The 23,175-nt window shown below is 38.9% G+C and overlaps 1 protein-coding gene across 3 annotated transcripts in view; it reads right to left on the bottom strand.

Moving 5' to 3' along the window:
* Positions 1 to 23,175, bottom strand: part of kcnt2a (potassium channel, subfamily T, member 2a) — a 976,808-nt gene that overhangs the window by 424,717 nt on the left and 528,916 nt on the right. For all 3 annotated transcript variants that reach the window (XM_072274729.1, XM_072274730.1, XM_072274731.1), the window contains 3 exons: positions 18,782 to 18,998; positions 8,880 to 8,985; positions 5,378 to 5,550 (listed from right to left, as the gene is read on the bottom strand). In XM_072274729.1, coding sequence (XP_072130830.1) covers positions 5,378 to 5,550; positions 8,880 to 8,985; positions 18,782 to 18,998 — 496 coding nt within the window. The remainder of the gene's footprint in view (positions 1 to 5,377; positions 5,551 to 8,879; positions 8,986 to 18,781; positions 18,999 to 23,175) is intronic.

Below are 23,175 nucleotides of genomic sequence, written 5' to 3'. Positions count from 1 at the left end.
AGTCCACGGACGGAAGAATGGTTTGTGTGATGTGCTGGACCGTGTTCACGATCTTCTGCAGCTTCTTTCGGTCTTGGACAGGACAACATCCATACCAGGTTGTGATGCACCCTAGAAGAAAGCTTTCTATGGTGCATCTATAAAAATTAGTGAGAGTTTTAGGGGACAGGCCAAATTTCTTTAGTTTTCTCAGGAAGTAAAGGCGCTGGTGGGCCTTCCTGGCAGTGAACTCTGCTTGGTTGGATCAAGTCAGGTCATTTGTGATACTGACCCCGAGGAACTTAAAGCTTTTGACCTGTTCCACTTGCGTACCACCGATGTAAATTGGGTTGTGCAGTCAGCTACTCCTTCTGAAGTCAACAACCAATTCCTTCGTCTTGCTGACGTTGAGGGATAGGTTATTGTCTTCGCACCATGCCACCAGGTTCTTAATTTCCTCTCCGTACTCAAACTCATCAGTACCTGAGATACGGCCTACAATTGTTGCAAACTTATATATTGAGTTTGATGGAAACTTGGCTACACAATCATGGGTGTACAGTGAGTACAGCAGGGGGCTGAGTACACAGCCCTGTGGGGCACTGGTGCTCAGAGTGATTGTAGAGGAGAGCTTGTCCCCTATTTTTACAGCCTGGGTCCTGTCTGTTTCATTGCATGTTTCAATATTTCGCTATACATATTACAAATAAAGCTAATCTTTAAATCATATCCTTTTCATCACATGGACTGATATTTTATGAGGCTCAGCATTAAAGTTAGTTTGGTTTCACAAACACCACACATACCAAAAAAGATGGGGAACATCTTAAATGGATTTTTTTGCATCTGTATTTACTTGGGAGATGGACAGAACTTATAGAATTGAGGCAAAAACAGTAGTGAGGCCATGGACTGTATGTAGATTACAGAAGAGGAGATGTTTACTGTCCTGAGGCACATTAGAGTCAATTCGTCCCAGGGCATGACAAGGTGCCCCATCGTACCTCACGGGAGGATAGTGTAGAAATTACAGGGGCCCTGGTAGAGGTATTTTAAATGTTCTTTACCATTGTGAGTTGCTAAAGGACTGTAGGATAGCTAACCTGGTTTCATTCTGATAACAATCTGTGCTGATCGGTGGTAATATCTCCTCCTTACTGACGATCAACACTGGTGCACCTCTGGAGTGTGTGCTTAGTCCACTGCTCTACTCTTTCTATACCCATGACTGTGTGGCTAGGCATAGCTCAAATACCATCTACAAACTTGCTGATGATACAACCATTGTTGGTGGAAGCTCAGATGGAGACAAGAGGGCATACAGAAATGAGATATACCAACTAGTGGAGTGGTGTCGTAGCAACAACCTTGCACTCAATATCAGTAAGATGAAAGAGCTGATTGTAGATTTCAGGAAGGGTAAGATGAAGGAACACATACCAATCCTCATAGAGGGATCACTAGTGGAGAGAGTGAGCAATTTCAAATTCCTGGAGTGTCAAGATCTCTGAGGACCTAACCTGGTCCCAACATATTGATGCTGTTATAAAGAAAGTAAGACTATACTTCATTAAGAGTCTGAAGAGGTTTGGTATGTCAACAAAAACACTCAAAAACTTCTATAGATCTACCATGGAGAGCATTCTGACAGGCTGCATCACAGTCTGGTAAGGGAGGGGGAGGGCGGGGGGGGGGTGCTACTGCATAGGACCTAAGGAAGCTGCAGAGGATCATAAATTTAGTTGGCTCCATCTTGGGTACTTTGTAGGCTATTACCCAAGATGGAGCCGACATCTTCAAGGAGCTGTGTCTCAGAAAGGCTGTGTCCATTATTAAGGACCTCCAGCACCCAGGGCATGCCCTTTTCTCACGATTATCATCAGGTAGGAGGTACAGAAGTCTAAAGGCACACACTCAGCAATTCAGTAACAGCTTCTTCCCTTCTGCCATCCAAATCCTAAATGGACATTGAACCCATGAACACTACCTCACTATTTAATATATATTATTTCTGTATTTTGCTCAATATTTAATCTATTCAATATACATATACTGTAATTTATTTATTTATTTGTTTATTTTTCTTCTATATTATGTATTGCATTGAACTGCTGCTGTTAAAATAACAAATTTCACGACACATGCTGGTGATAATAAACCTAATTCTGATTCTGATTATACAAGAGAAGCTCTAAGAATAAACCAAGGAATGAGAAATAAGGAAGCATCATTTTAAGGTGCCTGGAGTAGGTATGAGGGTGATGTCAGAGGTAAGTTGAGGGCTATGTAGTAGGATAATTATAGGTAGTTTCTGGAGTAGGTTAAATGGTACCACAACACTGTGGGCCAAAGAGCCTGTAACATGCTGTAGATATCTATGATTCTATAATTCTTTAATACACATGTAGATTCTGTTATAAAGAGCGTTTTTGGCACATTGTCCTTCATAAACCAAAGTACAGAGAAGGAGATGGGATGTTATGTTGAAGTTGTATAAGACATTGTGAGGCTCAATTTGGAGAGCTATGTGCGTTTCTGGTCACCTACTTATATACCTGTAGGAAAGATATCAGTAAGCTTGAAAGAGTACAGAGAAAATTTACAAAGATATTGTTGTGACTTGAGGACCTGCATTATAGGAAAAGATTGAATAAGTTAGCGGTGTAGGAGAAGGAAAGGAGGTTTGATGGAGGAATGCAAATTTATGAGGGCTGTAGGAAGGGTAAATGCAAGTAGCCTTATTCCACTGAGGTTGTGTAAGACTAGAACCAGAGGTCACAGGTTAAGGGTGAAAGGTTTATGGGAAACCTGAGGGAGAACTTCTTCACTCAGAAAGTGATGTGAGAGGGATCAAGCAGTTAGCAGAAGTGGTGGATGCAGGTTTGATAGCAGCATTTAAGAAAAGTTTGGGTAAGTACAGGGATGGGAGGCATATGAAGGGTTATGGTCCAGGTTCAGGTCAATTGGACTAGGCAGAATAATAGCTTAGCATGGACTATTCAGGCCAAAGGGACTACTTTTGTGCTGTAATGCTGCATGATTCTATTTAGTACATTGTTAAAGTTGCAACAAGTCCTAACATATTTCATAGATATATCATCAAACAAAATTTTGCTGTATATCATATGAAGAGATGTGGTTTAAGGTTATCTTAAAGGAGGAGGGTTAGAAAAAGTTTTTGGAAAAATTCTGAAGAAGGTAGCTTTCCCTTTGAATACATATTGTCAGTGATGAAGCAATGAACCTCTGGACAATCAGTCTCAACAGGTAGGGACGAATGATGCTATGGGAAAATTCAAAAAATAAACAAAAATCACAATTTTAGCTATCACTTAACCAGGATCCAATTTAGCTCAGTAAGCTTGTAAGTAATGGGTGAATTGGCTGAGTTACGTTAGAACATGGAAAATATATATCTTTATGATTTCAGGCTTACAGAGAATGCATTGAACAGGGTATTCAGAAATGTAGTGGAATCAAGTCCATATGTAACTAGGATATATGAGGTAGAAGGGGTCAATTTTAGAAAACCTAGCACGTTTATTTTTCCGACATTTACACACTTAGTCAAGCGGTCGTGGAGCAAGTCGGCGTCTTGGACCTCCAGAAAGTGGTCCACAGCAGGGGTGATTGATAAGTTTGTGGCCTAAGGTAGAAGGAGATGAAGAAAAACTTCAAACTTCCTGCATTTTCACTCAAACAGTTGAATTGCACATGCATGTAATGAGAGCTGTATAACTCATCTCCTTCTACCTTAGGCCACGGACTTGTCAATCACCCCTGCTGTGGACCACTTCTACAAAGAAGGGATCCATATGCTCCACGACCGCTGGACTAAGTGTGTACATGTAGGAGGGGACTATGTTGAAAAATTAATGTGCTAGGTTTTCTAAAATTGACTCCTTCTACCTTAGGCCATGAAGTTATCAATCACCCCTCGCAGATGTGAGGTCGTGTATCAGTTAAGGTAGGATGGAGTCTGGGACTATCATGCTCATGAAAAAATGGCAATCCCAGTAACAGAGCAGTTCAGAAATTTACAGTGGAATGGGAGTTCACAATGAAGGAGCAACTAAAAGCAGTTAGTTTAGTCCAGAGACAATGATGGTAGATTTGAAGAAGAAAACAATGCTCATGGGGAGAGAAATATAGCTAACAGGACTAGAATGAAAGGGGTTGAAAATGAAGAATAAACTGGATCAGTAATATAAACACAAGGAAGTCTGCAGATGCTGGATTTCCATAGGTGCTGCCTGACCTGCTGAGTTTCCTGTGTTTTGTGTGTTGCTTTGGATCAATAATATGACAGCTTAAAGGAGAGAGGTGAGAAAGCTAGGAGCTCAGAACTAGGACAGAAGGTACCTAATTTACACAAAATTCCTGTCCTTTCAGGCCTACATTGTCAACTACCTGAGCCGTATCCTGTTTCCAAATCTATTTATACTTGTTTTCATGTTCATTTAAGTTCTAGTGATCATATAGACGGGAAACGAGTACAAGAAGCAGTGAATGGCCTGCATGTGCTGCATACTACTTTCTTTCACGACGTTTGAGAGTTCATTAAATGCTACTGATACTTGTAGAAAGTTGTTTAAAACAATGAAAGCAAATGTAACTGTGAAGTGCTTGCAAATTCCATCCCAAGTTTATTTAAGTGAGATTGTCTACACTCACCAGAAATGGGGTAATATCATTGCAACCTGCATGATCGCTGAAAGGTTGCTTCATTTTTATCTTATTTTTTACTGAGATACTGCACAGAATAGGCCCTTCAAGTGACACAGACCAGCAATCCGCCAAATTAATCCTAGCTTAATCATGGGATAATTTACAATGACTAATTAACCGACCAATTGGTACTGCCTTGGACTACGGGAGGAAACTGGAGTACCCAGAGGAAACCCATGCAATCACGGCCAGATCGTACTAACACTTTACAGGCAGCAACAGGACTTGAACCTGGGTTACCTGTGTTGTAAAGTGTTGTGCTAACCACTACGCTACCGTGCCATCTCCCAGATATAGATTCCCCAGGTTCATCTAGTTGGAGAGTCGATATCCAAGGATAAAGACTTAGAATGAAGAGTCAGCCACTTAGGACAAAGAAAATAATTCTTTATTATGAGTGGTGTTTCTTTTTTGATTGTCGAGAAGACCCTGGCTGCTCTGCATTCAATAATTTGATCAGTCGGTCAACTTTCTGAGTCAAATGGAATCGTGGGATGTGTCACACACATGAAAGTTAATGGAGCTGAATGACAGCCAAGACCTTGCTGAATGACACAGGTCTGAGGAATCTCTCATTTCTTATGCTCTCAGGTGATTAATCTGAATGAGGTCAATATTACAGAAATTTGTCAATCAATTAAACAGCAATAAGACAAGAAAAAACACTTACGGGTTATCCAGAAGGAGTATTATAGGATTTAACTCTTTCTTTGGTCTGTAGTAAGCTCTAAGAGGAACAATGAAATTATACAATCCATTTCCTGCAGTTTCTGCAGAAACAATGATAAGTTTGTTCCTGAATCCATATGCTTTTGCATCTTCGTAGTAATTATGGTGGCACCCCTGGAAGGAGAAAAAAATGAAATTCAATTATTTATTTCCTTAAATAAGAACATACTTCAGTTTTCCTCAATTAGTTTGCCTTCCTTGATAAAAAAAAATCCTTCATTCTTTTCCAAAAGAAGATCTCTTCCTTCTTTGAAAACTTAACATAAAGTAGAAAGAAGAAAGGAAAAGAAGGGGAACTATTACCGATGTTTGCTTGTTGGCAATTTTGATTCAGACCAAGATGTACATATATCAGAAAATCCAGGGAACTGACATCATATCAAGATTAAGAAATGTGTACATGCTGTGTATTTGGCATGTGTATACTGCATCCATTCTGGGGAACTTTTTCTTTAAAAAAGTCTCTGCCTGTGTCTCGTCACACAATAACACATTTACAATCTTCAAGTGCCTAAGAAATTTTGAATACTTGTTAATATATATGGAGGAGTTTGTATAAAATTAGGTTAAATAGCATCAGTATCTGCAAGACTTTTGATGCTTTCCAAGGCCACTTTCGAGAATATTGCGATAGTGTATGTGGCATAAATGCATTTAAGGTTTTATGTGTTCTCATCCATGTAGGAATATCAGATGAAATAAGGCAATACCAAAGCAATAAGAGGGTGCAGTATATCTATGCGAGTAAAACTTATAGACATCGTTTCAGGGCAAATAGGCACATGAAAGTACAAAGATTTTAAAGTGCCTGAAGAACTGTGAAACAAAGGATTGCTTCAATTTGTTCCTGAATTATTAACAAAGATGGTTATGGAAGAGAATTATCATTCTTTTATACCTCAATTTTATACAAGCAGATTTCTGCCACTTGCTAATGTCAACATAGAAAATATTTAACATAAAACATTCTTGATGCCCCATTGTATTGTAGCAATGGAAATTAAAAGGTGATAAGCAATATCTCCTCACCAAACTCTGAGACATGGGCATCAACATCTCCCTTTACAACAGGATCTTTGACTTCCCTGTTAACAAATTGTAATCTGAAATGCTAGGCAGCAACACCTCCACCACGATTATACTCAAAACTGGTACCCCACAAGGCTGCATCACTAGTGCCCAACTCTACTCTACTCCCTATAAATTAATGACCGTACGACCGAAGTCTGCTCTAATTCCATATACAGGTTTGCTGATGATAATGCAATGGGCCATGTACACGAATCCATGTAATGAATCAAAGTACACGATGAATATAGAAAGCTTGGTAACATGATATCATGACAACAGCTTTTCCCTCAATGTCAGCAAAGCAAAAGAGCTGGACATTGTCTTCATAAAGGACAGTTGGGGTAGTATTAAACACATTCTCCTACCTTTACTAATGGTGCTGAGGTTGAGGGTTGGGAGATTTAAGCTCTCTGGAATGAAAATTGCAATATGTCTGAACTGATCCAACTACGTAGACGCAACAACCAAGAAATCTCACCAATGATTCTACTTTAGAGAATAATGGTCTGATCAGGGACAGTCAGCATGGCTTTGTGACGGGCAGATCGTGTCTAACAAGCCTAATAGAGTTCTTTGAGGAGGTGACCAGGCATATAGATGAGGGTAGTGCAGTGGATATGATCTATATGGATTTTAGTAAGGCATTTGACAAGGTTCCACACAGTAGAGTTATTCAGAAAGTCAGAAGGCATGGGATCCAGGAAAGTTTGGCCAGGTGGGTTCAGAATTGGCTTGCCTGTAGAAGGCAGGGGGTCGTGGTGGACGGAGTACATTCAGATTGGAAGATTGTGACTAGTGGTGTCCCACAAGGATCTGTTCTGACCTCTACTTTTCGTGGTTTTTATTAATGACCTGGATGTTGGGGTAGAAGGGTGGGTTGGCAAGTTTGCAGACGACCCAAAGGTTGGTGGTGTTGTGGATAGTGTAGAGGATTGTCAATGATTGCAGAGAGATGTTGGTAGGATGCAGATGTGGGCTGAGAAGTGGCAGATGGAGTTCAACCCGGAGAAGTGTGAGGTGGTACACTTTGGAAGGACAAATTCCAAGACAGAGTACAAAGTAAATGGCAGGATACTTGGTAGTGTGGAGGAGCAGAGGGATCTGGGGGTACATGTCCACAGATTCCTGAAAGTTGCCTCACAGGTAGGGGGATAGGGTAGTTAAGAAAGCTTATGGGTTGTTAGCTTTCACAAGTCGAGGGATAGAGTTTAAGAGTCGTGATGTAATGATGCCACTCTATAAAACTCTGGTTAGGCCACACTTGGAGTATTGTGTCCAGTTCTGGTTGCCTCACTATAGGAAGGATGTGGAAGCACTGGAAAGAGTACAGAGGAGATTTACCAGGATGCTGCCTGGTTTAGAGAGTATGCATTATGATCAGAGATTAAGGGAGCTAGGGTTTTACTCTTTGGAGAGAAGGAGGATGAGAGGAGACATGATAGAGGTGTACAAGGTAATAAGAGGAATAGATAGAGTGGATAGCCAGTGTCTCTCCCCAGGGCACCACTGCTCAATACAAGAGGTGAGAGGTGGGAAGTTCAAGGGGGATATTAGAGGAACGTTTTTTTACTCAGAGAGTGGTTGGTGCGTGGCATACACAGCCTTAGTCAGTGGTGGAGGTAGATACACTAGTGAAGGTTAAGAGACTACTAGACAGGTATATGGAGGAACTTAAGGTGAGGGGTTATATGGGAGACAAGGTTTGAGGGTCGGCACAACGTTGTGGGCCGAAGGGCGTGTAATGTGCTGTACTATTCTATGTTCTATGTTCCTCAGGAGGCTAAGGAAATTTGGCATGTTCCCATCAACTCTTCCCAATTTTTATCAATGCACCATAGAGAACATCGTGTCTAGATGGATGATGGCTCGGTATGGCAACTACTCTGCTTGTGACTGCAAGAAAGTGCAGACAGTTGTGGATGTAGTTCAGGACATCATGGAAACCAACCTCCCCTCCATGGGCTCTGTCTATGTTTCCTGCTGCCTCAGTAAAGCAGGCAGCATAATCACGGAACCCTCCCATTCCAGATATTCTCTCTTCTCCCCTCACCATTCGATCAGAAGATCCCGAAGCCAGAAAGCATGTGCCACCAGGCTCAAGGGCAACTTCTACCCTGCTTTTATGCAACTATTGAATGGCTTCCGAGCACAATACAATGAAGTCTTGAACTCATTATGATCTTCTACTTTATTGTCTCCCTCTACTGCACTCTCTCTGTTTCTCTTGCACTTCATTCTGCATCTTGTTATTGTTTTATCTTGACTGACCTCAATGAACTGTGTAATGATTTGATCTGTATGAACAGTATGCAAGACAAGCTTTGCAAAGTACCTCAGTACATGTAAACTAACTCTAATAACCAAACTCGTACCTTATCTAACCTAAGACAGCAGAATGTAACTTTTTCCCGCAGGAGATGGCACAAGGTTGGAGAACTTCCAATATAGGGTGAGTTTGGAGGGTATCCTTTAACATACCTATGACAAATAAAATCAGTCATGTTAATTGTACATCTTAAAATAGCTCTAAGATCATAACTATTTACTGGAGGTATATTTGACAGATGAAAAACATTAAGAATTTTGCCTAGTAATATACAGTCATATCCAACAGATGAAACTGTATGTGCAGCATAGTCTTGTACATTAAATACATTTTGAAAATGATCTGATTGTGGTCTACTTTAGAGTGTATGCCCAAACAATGGTCTTAGAGCAGAGTTGAGTCAGTGAGTAATTTCCGTTAAAGAAAATTGGCATTATTTTAATAATTCAAAGTGGAAACAGCAAAGAATAATCACACATCAGGATAAGGTGGGGTACAATTGCACGAATGCTAAACAACTCACAATGAAAGACCTAGTTGCACCGAAGTGTGACAAGGATGTGTGGCACTACAGCTATTATATGTGAATGAACAGGGGAAAGGTAAAGATATTGCAGATGTCCAGATCGTATATTATCTCCTTTGTAACAAGGCAAAAGCTGGACAGGTGCAGCCATCTTTTGACGGAAGGGGAAAAAGTCAATCGTGTACTGCATTTTTAGAAAAGGGGTTCAGATGCTATAAGACAGCATTTCAGGAACAAGAATAAACTATTAAAGAATTACTCCCTAAGCCATTTTCACTTCTGTACAGAATCAGGATGAGGTTGTGACAAGAGAGGTGAGGATCAAATTTCTCAGGTATGCAGACCTATGTGTTTCATTTGTTGGAAGCAGCATCTTGATCAGATATTGGCAACTGCGGTGTCTGTTCTAGCATGATGAGTTGAATGGCCATATTTTGAGATTCATAATTCTAGAGTGAAGTAATAGGCCTGATTTTGATCCTGATTATGGATGTGCGACAGGATGTACCACTGTAAGGGAAATAGTGAAATGAGTCAACTTATTCATTATAATAGCATTAATATTGGAAAAAAGTCACTGGCGATCAAATCTTTTGCAACGTCCTTTGCTCGTACATCTTAAGGTATGAGCTTTGTAAAAAAAAAAAATTCTAACTTGTTGAGTTGTTTTGCTGATACTAGAGTATTAAGTATAATTCCTTGACAACCAAGGACTAATTTGAGGTTCCTGTAACTATATAATGTCTATGGTTGTGCTGTAATAGAATGATTGAAAGATGACAGATGGCAATGTTTTGCTTGGGAAATAGATGCCTAAAACACAGAATCAGTCATAATTATTGGAAGCGTGTAAATCTATAGCCGGTAGAGTCATAACAGCACAGAAAGAGGTCCTTTGGCACAGTTGGTATATGTCAACTATAATGTTCAGTTAAGCTAGTACCATTTGCCCATGCTTGACCCATATCCTTCTAAATCATTCCTATTCATATACATGTCCAACTGCCTTTTAGAAGTTATTCTTGTACCTGAATCAACCATTTCCTCTGGTAGCTTATTCCAAGCACATAAGAATCTACAACTGACTCTCATGTTCCAAGAAAGGTAATGCCACAATTCTTTATCCTGCCATGAAATATTTCAAAAGCACTGAAGAAAAAATACCGAACAATTCCACAAGCAACTAAATTAGAGAATTACTGGAAGTTTAAGACCCAGGGAAACAAATAAAAATAAGGAGGTATTTACCAAGGTAAGTGGATGAAATATGCTAAGGGATAGCATGCAGGTCCAAACAGAGACAAAAGAGTGTCCTGCACCTCAGCTGTGGGTGATGCAGTGCAGAAATCGGGAATGAGCTTAAAGCCAGAAGTCAGACCATTTTTGCACTAGTCATAGAGAAGGTCTGGGCACACTTTGTATCCTGCTCTTGAAGTTGCCATAGCTGGTACATCTAACATGTTCCCATTTATTTATTTATTTGAATTAAAAAGCTAGTATTTTAAAGTTTAAAAATAATTGTATATTTATGTTTTAATAGCAGTTACATGTGTTTTAAGCAAATCTGTTTTATTATTAATTTTATTTACTCTTGTCTAGCAGTTTCCAAGTATGATCTGCGGTTAAAGCCTCAGTCTGGCCACTGTTTTCTAGTCGCTGCTCACAGCCACTGCTCCTTACCAATGGACCACAACAGCAACACCAGCAACTTGCTGGAAGTTGCACAACAGCAGAGAATTACTGCAGCAGATGGGCTAGCATAGGCTACAAACAGGGTGAGGTGCATGTTGCACCCATATAATTCCTCAGCATGATATCTAATGAGTTATAAACTGCTAATGCTAAAAGACCTCAGAGAGTGCTTTGAAAATGCTTCAAAGAAGTTAATTGTATTAGAATTTTTGAAGTTGGTTTTATGGATTGAAACATTGCAGTGAGAGACTATGAAGATATCAATAAACCATAAGATGTAGGAGCAGAATTAGGCCAATCAACCCATCAAGTCTGCTCCACCATTTCATCATGGCTGATCCTGGATCCCGCTGAACCCCATATACCTGCCTTTTCGCCATATCCTTTGATGCCCTGACTGATCGGGAAACGATCAACTTCCGCCTTAAATATACCCACAGACTTGGCCTCCACTGCAGTCTGTGGTAGAGCATTCCACAGATTCACTACTCTCTGGCTAAAAAATATAACTCCTTACCTCTGTTTTAAAAGGTCACTCCTCAATTTTGAGGCTGTGCCCTCTAGTTCTGGGTACCCCCACCATAGGAAACATCCTCTCCACATCCACCCTATCTAGTCCTTTCGACATTCGGTAGGTTTCAATGAGATCCCCACACATTCTTCTAAATTCCAGTGAGTACAAACCCAAAGGTGCCAAGCGCTCCTCATATGTTAACCCCTTCATTCTCGGAATCATCCTCATGAACCTCCTCTAGACTCTCTCCAATAACAACAAATCCTTTCTGAGATACGGGACCCAAAACTGTTGACAATACTCCAAGTGCGACATGACTAGTGTCTTATAAAGACTCAGCACTATCTCCTTGCTTTTATATTCTATTCCCCTTGAAATAAATGCCAACATTGCATTTGCCTTCTTTACTACAGACCTAACCTGTAAATTAACCTTCTGGAAGTCTTGCACAGGACTCCGAAGTCCCTCAGCACTACTGATGTTTGAACCTTCTCCGTATTTAGATAATAGTCCACATTATTTTTCCTTTAACCAAAATGCATTATCATACATTTCACAACACAGTATTCCATCTGGCATGTTTTTTGCCCATTCTTCCAATTTGTCTAAGTCCTGCTTCACATTGCTTCGTCAGCACTACCTACCCCTCCATCTATCTTTATATCATCTACAAACTTTGCCCCAAGGTCATCAATTCCATTATTCAAATCATTGACAAACAATATGAAAAGTAGTGGTCCCAATAAAGACTCCTGAGGAACACCACTAGTCACTGGCAGTCAACTAGAAAAGGCCGCTTTTATTCCCCCTAGCTGCCTCCTGCCTGTCAGCCATTCCTCTCACCAGACAAGTATCTTTTCTGTAGCATGATAGGATTTTATTCTTATTAAGCAGCCATAAGGTTATTAGATTGCATTTCATATTTCCTAACGACATAGGAGGCCATTCACTACACCGAGTCCCTACAATAATCCCATCAATCCGATTACTCCAATTAATTTTCTGTAATTTAATCTCTCTCAGGTGCCAACAATTTCTCCTGTTTCTTCTATCTTGAGATGGGAGAAGAAACAAGATCGTCTGAGGGAAACTTGTGAGGTCATGTAAATAACATTTAACTCCATTCTAGTGACCATACATGACCAACATTCTGAATGAACGTTGTCCTAAATATATAAGTAAGACAGAATTTGGTATTAGCGTTATAACCAAAATTTCTATAAAAAAATAGCAGAGTAGAATCAGTTACTTGTTGGTGGTGGAAGTACATCAAGGCACAAGGCAAATGATAATGAGCGAATGTATACTGATTTCAGATGGTGCATTCATTTTAATAATTAGGGCTTTATAACTGTTAATATATAAATAGTTCAATGCAAATTTCCTTGCCAATATAATTTTCTGTCATATCTGAAGAACATCCTGACAAATAAATTGGAGCATTTTCATTTTTCTAACAGCTGTCCTTTTCCTTTATAGTTCTTGCAGTAGGAAACAGCATGGCATCCAAACACCTACTGTTCCCTTCAAGTTATATTGATGCACAACTGCACAATAACTAAAACACTCCCACAAACATAGCATTTGATGCCACGCAGCTGGAATTTTCTTTTAAAAATGTTAATATAATTTTGAAATTATGCTAATACAACTATGAAATCTATGTTAACATAATCGTGAAATACCCTGTAACTAATTGTTTATGAATGTAATCCATAAATTTCTTAAACAATAGAACTACAACCTTTAGTTTGAAACATTTTAGAGCTTCAACATATTCACATTGTCAATGTTTCAAGTTACAAGACTGCTACAAATTGTAACAATAAACACAGAATGGAAGTCAGTAGCTCATTGTTAATAAACTGTCAGCCTGCTAAATACAGATGTCATCTAGTCAAAACATCTTATTTTTTCCATTGTACCTGTCAGTTGTTTTGACTGCCTATCATCATTTAACTTGTGTTGCAAGTTGTGGCCTGTGTTTGTTTGATGTGAGAATACCATATTCCGATTTTTTGTAAGTAATATTTCAAAAAAATCATAATATAAGAAGAAATTTTTAATTAAAATTGTTAGACAAGGTAAAAATTCGTTTCTATAAAATTGTATATATGATTGTGGTTGTTTTATTAATATTATAAATTTTTCAACTTGTTAGATTTTTCAAATAATATTAATTATTTTAGTATTCTAATGATGTCAAAAAGAAAAGCATAAGAAGAGTTAAGTACCTTGAAGAACAAAGCTTGTACAGAACTTAAGGTAGAAAGGATTTTGCAACTCATAGACGTTGAACTATTGTATTCATATCAAAAAACAAAAATTGAAATTTCACATATTTTTACATGTCAGGATAATGTCTGTGTTGTATGTTGTATGCACCCCTTGTGCAGAAGCAAAAGTTGGGGGCAACTTCAGTAATGGAAAAAAATGGGAAGGATGGAAGTTAGATAATTTAAAATGACATCTTAACCAGGGAATTCATAAAGATGCAGCTAACAAATTATGCAACCAGAAGAAATGAAGAATTTTGCACATTAACTGAAACTCCAAAGAGCATGAAACAAGGTGCCCAAAAGAAGTCTATCTCTGATATGGTCAAAGTGGTAATTGATAATATTATCCCAGCAATTAAAACTAATGCTTCTATGCATTCCGTGCAAGAAATTCATGCACATGGGGTGGTACGGTAGCCTAGTGGTTAGCACAATGCTTTACAGTACCAGCGACCCGGGTTCAATTCTTGCTGCTGCCTGTTAGGAGTTTGTACATTCTCCCCATGACCACACAGGTTTCCTCCAGGAACTGTGGTTTCCTCCTACTGTCCAAAGACTTAAAAGGTTAAAAGGTTATTGTAAATTGTCCCATAATAAGGCTAGGATTAAACTGAGGGATTGCTGGGCAGTGCGGCTCAAAGGGCCAGATGGTCAACTCCATGCTGAATGACAATAAATAAATGTGACTAAATATGAATTTGTTGAGTGCATCGGCTTTGTGTTTCAGAAACAGATAATTGAAGAATTGCTGACAAGGGAAAATCAGCAGATGCTGGAAATCCAAGCAACACACACAAATTCCTGGAGGAACTCAGCAGGCCAGGCAGCATTGATGGAAAAGAGTACAGTCGATGTTTGGGCTGAGACCCTTCAGCAGGACTTGAGAAAAAGAGATGAGGAGTAGATTTAAAAGGTGTGGGAGGTGAGGGTAGAGAGAAACACAAGGTGATAGGTAAAAACCGAGGGGGGAGGGATGAATTAAAGAGCTGGGAAGTTATTTGGTGAAAGAGCTACAAGGCTGGAGAAGGGGGAATATAATAGGAGAGGACTGAAGGCCATGGAAGAAAGAAAAGGGGGAGGAGCACCAGAGGGAGGCAATGGGCAGGTAAGGAGATAAGGTGAAAGAGGGAAAAGGAGATGGGAAATGGTGAAGGTGGGGTGGGGGGTGGGGAGGCATTACTAGAAGTTTGAGAAATCAGTGCTCATGCCATCAGGTTGGAGGCTACCCATACGGAATATAAGGTGTTGTACTTCCAACCTGAGTAGGGCCTCACCTCAACAGTTGAGGAGGCCATGGATAGACATATGGATAGACAACTTGCACAGATACCTGGACTATACCACTTACCACCTTGTTACTTGTAAAAATGTCATGCCCTTCTCTCAATTTCTGTCTCCACAGCACCTGCTCTCAGGATGAGGCTTTTGATTCGAGAACGAAGGAGATGGCCTCCTTCTTCAAAGAAAGGGGCTCTCCTTCCTCCATCACCAACGCTGCTTTCAACCACATCTCTTCCATTTTACACACATCTGCCCTCACCCTATCCTCCTGCCACTCTCCCAAAGATAGGGTTCCTCTTGTCCTCACCTACCACCCCACAAGCCTCTGCACCAGCACATAATTCTCCATCTTCAACAGGAACCCCTCCCCGCCAACTTTTGGTTTTCTGTAGGGTCCACTCCCTAAGCACCTCCCTTGTCCGTTCATCCCTCCCCACTGATCTCCCTCCTCGTACTTAGCCTTGCAAGTGGAACAAGTGCTACACCTGCCCCTACACTTCCTCCCTCACTACCACACTACCATTCAGGGTCCTAAACTATCCTTCCAGGTGAGGTGACACTTTACCTGTTCAACTGTTGTGGTCATATACTGTGTCCGGTGCTCCCAGTGTGGCCTCCATATATTGGTGAGACCCAAAGTAGATTAGGAGACCGCTTCGCTGAGAACCTACGCTCTGTCCGCCAGAAGAAGTGGGATCTCCCAGTGGCCATGCATTTTAATTCCATTTCCCATTCCCATTCCAATTTAAGGTGGCTATCATGACATTTAGCCTTTACTGCTTTAGTGAGGAATTACAAAGTTTTGATCCGGTATTGCAAAGAGCAAGTTAATGAATTGGATCATCCAATCAGCAACTATTGCCTTAAGTGTTTGACCAATCCACACTGTCAAATAGCACTGACTATCCTTAGTGATGTTTTAGACGATCTGGTATCACTTTGTAAATTCCTTCAGAAAAGCTGTTTGAATAGAATTGAAGCACTGCACTGCAGTATGTCAAAGCAAAAATTAGTAAGTTACAGTCATAGTATCTTGGTGATACAGCTTGTTGGAGTGACAAAGTGGAAGATCTTCTTGCATCTATACGTTCTGACATTGATATAGAACCTATTGTTTGACTCATTCAACTTGTGTGCAATCACTTGGATAATAGATTTCCTGATGATAATTTAGGAGAATGGCAGGCTTTTGACCCTGTTGCTATTACAAACTCAATCAATTTTGAATTTGGAAATGAAAATGTTCTACAACTGACAAAAAGAATACTCTGCTACTATTACAAACAATGATGAAAGAGTTGCCTTAGAAATACCCCAGCAATGTTGTGATGTCAAATTTATCATTTAAGACCATAAGACGATAAGACCATAAGATATAGGAGCAGAAGTAGGCCATTCGGCCTATCAAGACTGCTCTGCCATTCAATCATGGGCTGATCCAATTCTTGCAGTCATCCCCACTCCCCTGCTTTCACCCCATACCCTTTGATGCCCTGGCTAATCAAGAACCTATCTATCTCTGCCTTAAATACACCCAATGACTTGGCCTCCACAGCTGCTCATGGAAACAAATTCCACAGATTTACCACCTTCTGACTAAAGTAATTTCTGAGAAAGTTAAGACAGGTTCAATTAAGATGTTCACTGATATGTTGAACTCTGTGCTTTGAAATGAATAATTTGAGGAACTGTCAATTCTTGTTGACATGGCTGGAACATTTTAAGCTTCTAGGGCTGTCTGTGAAACTGGATTCAGTCTTATGAATTAAACCAAATGTAAATCCAGAAACAGACTAGAAGTGGAACTTTTGAATGTTAAGATGTGTCTTTCATCTGGATGCAAAATTAATCTGGACAATATTTACAGCCAATGGATTTGTAATAAATACCAGCGAGAAAAAGTTTACAAAATGTAAGAGACTTCCTTTGACGTACTGTACTTCATCATACCATACAATTAATAAATAAGATCAAAAGTATGTGATTTTTCAATTTTCATTCTAAATATTCATGGTATACATATAACAAAATTAAAACGTTTGAAGATCTGCTCAGTTTTTAGGCCCTGTAAATATTTCCTGCTCCGAGCAATGGTTGGTCCATGCAGCTTAAAAAAATATTAGAGGGAATGTTGAATGCCTGTGATTGCCCACTTAATTATATTAACTGATAACTAGGTGCCTTGGTAAAACAGACTTCTTCTCCAACTTTTCATCTTAAGGAATGTTGACTGATAGCTGTAAATCTTAACAGATAATGTCACCATGGCAATGTAATACTGAGCCTGTAGTGAACAATCTCTAGAATCAATGAGATACAGTAATTGAAAAATAAAAAGCCAGAATGGGGGCAATCAATATAGAGTAAATAAGATACAAAAAGGAAAATAAAAAGAGGAAAGAAAGAATGAGTTAAAAAAGTGAAAAAGATACCGTAAGTATAAGAAAAAAATTATAAAACTAATTTTAAGTATGTAAGGTGGAAAAGGATGAATAGCATTGAAGGTACTGTAAAGTGCAATATTGAAACACACAAGGCTTTTTAGTGAAACAGCCCTTTTCATAAGGTTAAAAAGTAGAAGGATGCATATCCAGCAACGTTTGGAAATTCATAATTTAAAAAAGACATCTCATACACGATAAGCAGCTGGTTGATTTTTGTGTTAACTAAAGTATACTTTCACTTTTCATATAATTTGCCCAGATGGAAACAAAGTTAAAAGTTTGGAGGTATTTGCTGTAAAATGAAGCAGAGGAGGACAACTGACTCCTGTATGAGCAAGTGCCAGGAGATCAGCTGGCTCCACAGAATAAACTGCTGATCACACTAACACTAATTAAAATCATTTTGCTGGATTGGCACATGTGTGCATACTGTTGTTTCCTTTACTTCTGCATCAAAGAGGATTGGCTCACTAGGCCCCTGAAGACAGTATCAAGTCACTGGTAGGGAACGAAACAAGGCTCCCTGAGAGGAGAAGCTTTTCTTACTGAAGGTCATCAGCATGCCTTGCAATTTAACTACAGTAATTTTGATCCATTTATGATAAAGTTAAAAGCTGTGAACTGTTTAATCCTTCTGGCTGAGAGGATTACATGGACATATGACTCTACAAGCAAATTGACTCTAAATATCACAATTTGTGCTTGAGATTAAAATTATCAAACTGAATTGACACAAAACAGAAGACATTGTTAAATAGAATCAAAACTACTTTCTTTACTCATGAATTAAGGATGTGTTTATCATTATGTTGTACCTTACAAAAGACAGTGTGCAAAATATTATGCACAGTCCTATTTACATGAACTCCAAATTATTTAAAACATATTTGATATTTTGAAACAGTTAATGTATTCAAATTTCACATAATATACAGCACTTTCTATGTAGATTCAAATGAAAGAACTGATTAGCTAATTATAAATAAGAGGGAGAAATTAATGCTGGTATCTTTAGGGAACAGCAGTACTCAAAGATGATAAAAATAATAGGATTGTATCTGATATTAATATGTTATCTTCTTCAAAATAGCAAACAAAAGCTCACAGAATTTGTTTGCATTTCTTTTAAATATATAGTTAATCACAGATTTAACAGTCATAATTCTAAAATAATGTCTTCCCTACGTATTGCAAAACTCAATAAAACCTTACTCAATTGTTGAGGATGCTTGCTCATCAGAAGGATTTGCTTCATCCTCCGAGTGGTCACTTAGAAGCTCACAGGCTTGAATAGATGAAACATCTCCTACTTCTAAAACTGGTGCAATACTAGACCTCCTACATTCTTTATCGGCATCTGAAGGAAGAGTCAAAGTTGGACCTGTTGGAGGTCGACACCTTGTATCCTGGAGGTCTATGGCTACTGTGCCTAAAAGTAAAAATTATGAAAATTATTAAAACAACTGCAAATGAATTAATATGTGTTAATAATATGTACGTTGTGGCATTCAAAGATTTGTTAACAACATTAAAAATATATCATAACAATATGGCAATCCCTCCTGATTTCTACATTACACACTATTGAAACTGGGTCACATTTTACTAGAACAGGACATCTCATGCCACGCCGCATTATTGTGAAATATTTGCTGGATGTAGGGCTGAGTGATTTAAGGAAATAAGCAGCAGATGCAACAAGGCATCTGGAAACTCAGCAATCAATGGACGAAGATAAAAATATTCTGTGCTACAGAGAAAGGCCGTAGATGAAATTGTTCTTGTTCTTTTCCACACCTTGTGGCATCACGGGTGGCAAACCTGCCGCTTTTTGAGCATTTTGTTTGATTTTTTAAAAATAAGGCCGAGTTACTAGCTCGATGCTCAACCCAGCATGGATGGAAAGAGAGCAAGTAGCCACTGGATTTGAATCTGGGATCATTCACCTCAAAGTCCGGTGCGGATGTCACTACACCACCAGCCAGCTATGTAGATGAAATAGCATTGGGTAATTTGGGTGTCAAATCAAATCAAATGGAGAAAACAGAGAAAGGTTGGTAAATGAGGTTAACATGACAAAGAAAAATGAAAAGAAAGAATAAATTTAAATCTGAAGTTTTTAAAAGTTCTCTAAAATCACTTTGCAGCTTGAAGGGATGAGACTATACATTTTAATTATTTACTAGTTCATGAATGATTATTAACAATAAGTGATGACTGTTCATCACTTCACCCAATTACACACATTTCATTTGCTCCATTCATTGTTCTCCTCAACCCTTTCTACTAGTTAGACCAAGCTGTAAATAAGGTCATTTGATCAATGAATGAATGTGAGCTGTTAGAGGGTGAGAACATATCTAGACAAAACAATGTGGGAGCTGTGACATTCAGAGCAGGAGGGCAAGCGCATCAGGTCAGGCTCACAGAGAGGACAAAAAGAGGGGAAAAAACAAGCTGAGTTAATTTTATGGACGTTAAGTGGCATTGACTGAAACATTAAGTTATCTGAAGCGGTATAATTCAACATTGAGTGTAGAAGGCTGGTGCAATGTGCCCAGGCAGAAAATGAGTTGTGGTCCCTCGAGCTTGTATTGAGCCTTACTGTGACAGTATAGGAGGACAGAATCAATAGATATGTCAGAGTTCGACTGAGATGAGGAATCACAGTGGCAAGCACTGGAAAGCTCAGAGTCACTTACTGGTTTCTCCAATATACAGGAGCCCCATTGTGAATGCAGAATGCAGTACACTAGACCGAAAGAAGAGCCAGTGAATCATTGCTTCAACTGGAAAGTCGGATTGGTTCCTGGATAGTGGGGAGTGGATACATGAAAGGACAGGTATTAACAACACCGACAGTTTCAAGGGAAAATGCTGCAAGAGGGGAGTGGTTAGTGAGTATGGGTGGACCAAGAAAATTGCCAAAGTAATCACCTTTGTGAAAGGCTGAAAGTGGGTAAAGAGGGGAAAATACATCTGGTCGTGGGATTTCTCTGAAGGTGGCTAAAATTGTGGAGAATGATCTGTTAAAAAGAGAAGCTGGGGGGGCGGGTGGTGGTGAGGAAGGTAAGGACCAAGAAAAGTTATTCTTTTATCCACCTGGAGGAAAGGGGGGTGGGAGCAGATAGATGGGAAATGGGTGAAATGTGGTCAAGCTTTGTTGACAATAGTAAAAGGAAAACTGGTTCAAGAAAAAGGTAGATGTTGCAGTGACACCTGTGCAAGAAGTCTCATTATCAGAGCAAATACAACAGATACAAATGAAGTTGGAGAATTTCAGAGAGTCCTGATAGGAAACAAAGTAGGATGAAGATTATTTGAGATAGATAATGGAGTCATTAGGCTTGTAATGGATAGTAGCTGTTGGCCTATCTCCTAAGATGGAGAAGGAAAGATTTACCTCTAACAAATTCATCAGTTCAAACTTTTTGATGTGATTGCTTTTTCTCTGTCAAGTTACATTTTTACAGTGTCCTCTCCTTTGAGGTTAAACCAAATTACCCACAAAATGCTGAATTTATACTTACCCATTTTTAGAACAAGTTGTAAATATTTGCATTTCCTGGGAACATCACTGCAAATATAAAATTCAGTCTCTGTTTTTGCTACCTAATTGCCTGATTATTTCCAAAATTCTCTTGTATCTAGGGTTTCCAGCAACTACTAAATTCCATCTCACTGGTCTAGAATTTTTTTTCCTAATGCCCTTATTCATTTCCCTCTGTTCACACTCTTCCAGACAAATCAGCTGAAATTAATAATCATTCACCATCCTTTCATCAATAACATCAAAACACACCTATCTCTAGTTTCCACAATCTGTAGGTCGTTCCTTTGTTCCCTCCACTCCTCCCTTTCTCTGGAACTTAAATCAAGCATGGTCTCTCACATTTTCAGTTCCGATGAAGGGTCATTGATCTGAAACATGAACTTGGTTTCTCTCTCCATAACAGCTGCCTGAGCTGTTGACTATTTCCAATGCTTTGTTTTCATTTCTGTCAATTCTCAATTCTAAATGAATATCCTGGATCATTCCAGGTAATTGTTTCCACTACAGTAATAACTTTGTCAAAGATTAAAGCCCACCACCTCCCAATACATCTGCCATAGCATGCCAGCACTCCCTTTCCTGTCAAACTACCTTTCCTGAACACTATTCCATCATTTTCATCCCATATGGTTAACTGCATCCTGAAAGCCTTAATCTGGTTTAGAATGATTGCTTCATGTACTGTAAACCTATCATACTCCTTCAAGTACTCTTTCTTGGTCTAATCCTATCTAAAAAAAAAATAATTCTTCTTGCTCTGAAGTTATTGCTGTCTTTCAATCCTTTGTGCACCTTTTTTTACTGATTTTCTATACTACTTTCTGATATCTATCCCATGCAAGTTTGTCTAAACCCTACTAATAAACCTTCCAACAAGGAAGAGTGCTGTTCTGAGGTCCAACTCATTGTGCTTGTATAGTCACCGCTTCCCCATAAATTGGTTCCAATGGTCCTTAAATCCAAAGTCTCCCTGCATTAACATTCCTTCAGCAATGCATTCATCTGCACAGCACTCCAACGTTTTACAAAATGGCACGTGGCCTTCACGGTCCTGTTTCATCAATCCTTTCTTAACTTCTTAAAATATGGAACAATGCAAAATTATTGACACAAATGTTAGCATTTATAATCAACTATAACTTAAATGATTTATGTGAAGAAATTATATCCATATATGGAAAGTTAGTATTTCAGATACCTAATAAAGACACCCAGGTAATAAACCTCATGTCAGGATATTTTGAATTGACATTAGTTTGTATGATACTCGAACTCATCAATTCATGTTTTTCCTTGATTATACTACGGATTTATCTGGACTATTCCTAAACTATTCCCCACAGTCAATGAAGGATAGCTGAAAATATTGACAAAGTTTGTCCTGAGATTTCTGATAAACAGCAATTGCAGGAAATTTTTCAAGTCAATTTCACAGATGCTCATAGTAAATAACAAGTTTCATAACTACAAATAGCAGCCCAATTAATCTTTCTATGATCGACTGTGGTGGTTGTTAGGCTTCTAAATTTTCATAGAACTGTTAGTACATTTGTATAATTCATTTTCATGTTTCTCAAACCCAAGTTATTTGAAAAATGTTGCCATAGTTTTTGCAATTACAATGATTGTGAAAATAGTTGTATTTACTTTCATTATATCATGAAGCTTACAAGGATTCCAGGCAAGTGCAATTTAATGCCAAAATCATAACGATGACGACAACATTTCATTTGAGCCCTATCATTAGTGTTTTCCTTCTCCACAGGAATCAAAGAAAATCAAATGAATTTCCATTTCTTATTGGAAAACACCCTGAATAATGCCACACTTCAAGTCTTAATAGCATACTTTATTTATTCTCTCTCTAATTTTGAACTGTTATTGCTGCACAGTAACAGTAATTTAAAATACACTCAGTCATTTTGCTAAAGTAGATTCAAAGTCCATGGCTTGCAAATCAGGCTTGTCTCTACAGTCACTTCCTAGGAAAGGCAGCAACGTAGATTAAAGTCGGTAGAAGAAGCAATAAAAATCACGTATTTGCTTGCTGGAA

Source organism: Mobula birostris, chromosome 12 (genome assembly GCF_030028105.1).
Source record: "Mobula birostris isolate sMobBir1 chromosome 12, sMobBir1.hap1, whole genome shotgun sequence".
Taxonomy (NCBI): Eukaryota; Metazoa; Chordata; class Chondrichthyes; order Myliobatiformes; family Myliobatidae; genus Mobula; species Mobula birostris.
The sequence above is the reverse complement of the archived record's forward strand: the minus strand, read 5'-3'. Positions and strand labels throughout refer to the sequence as shown.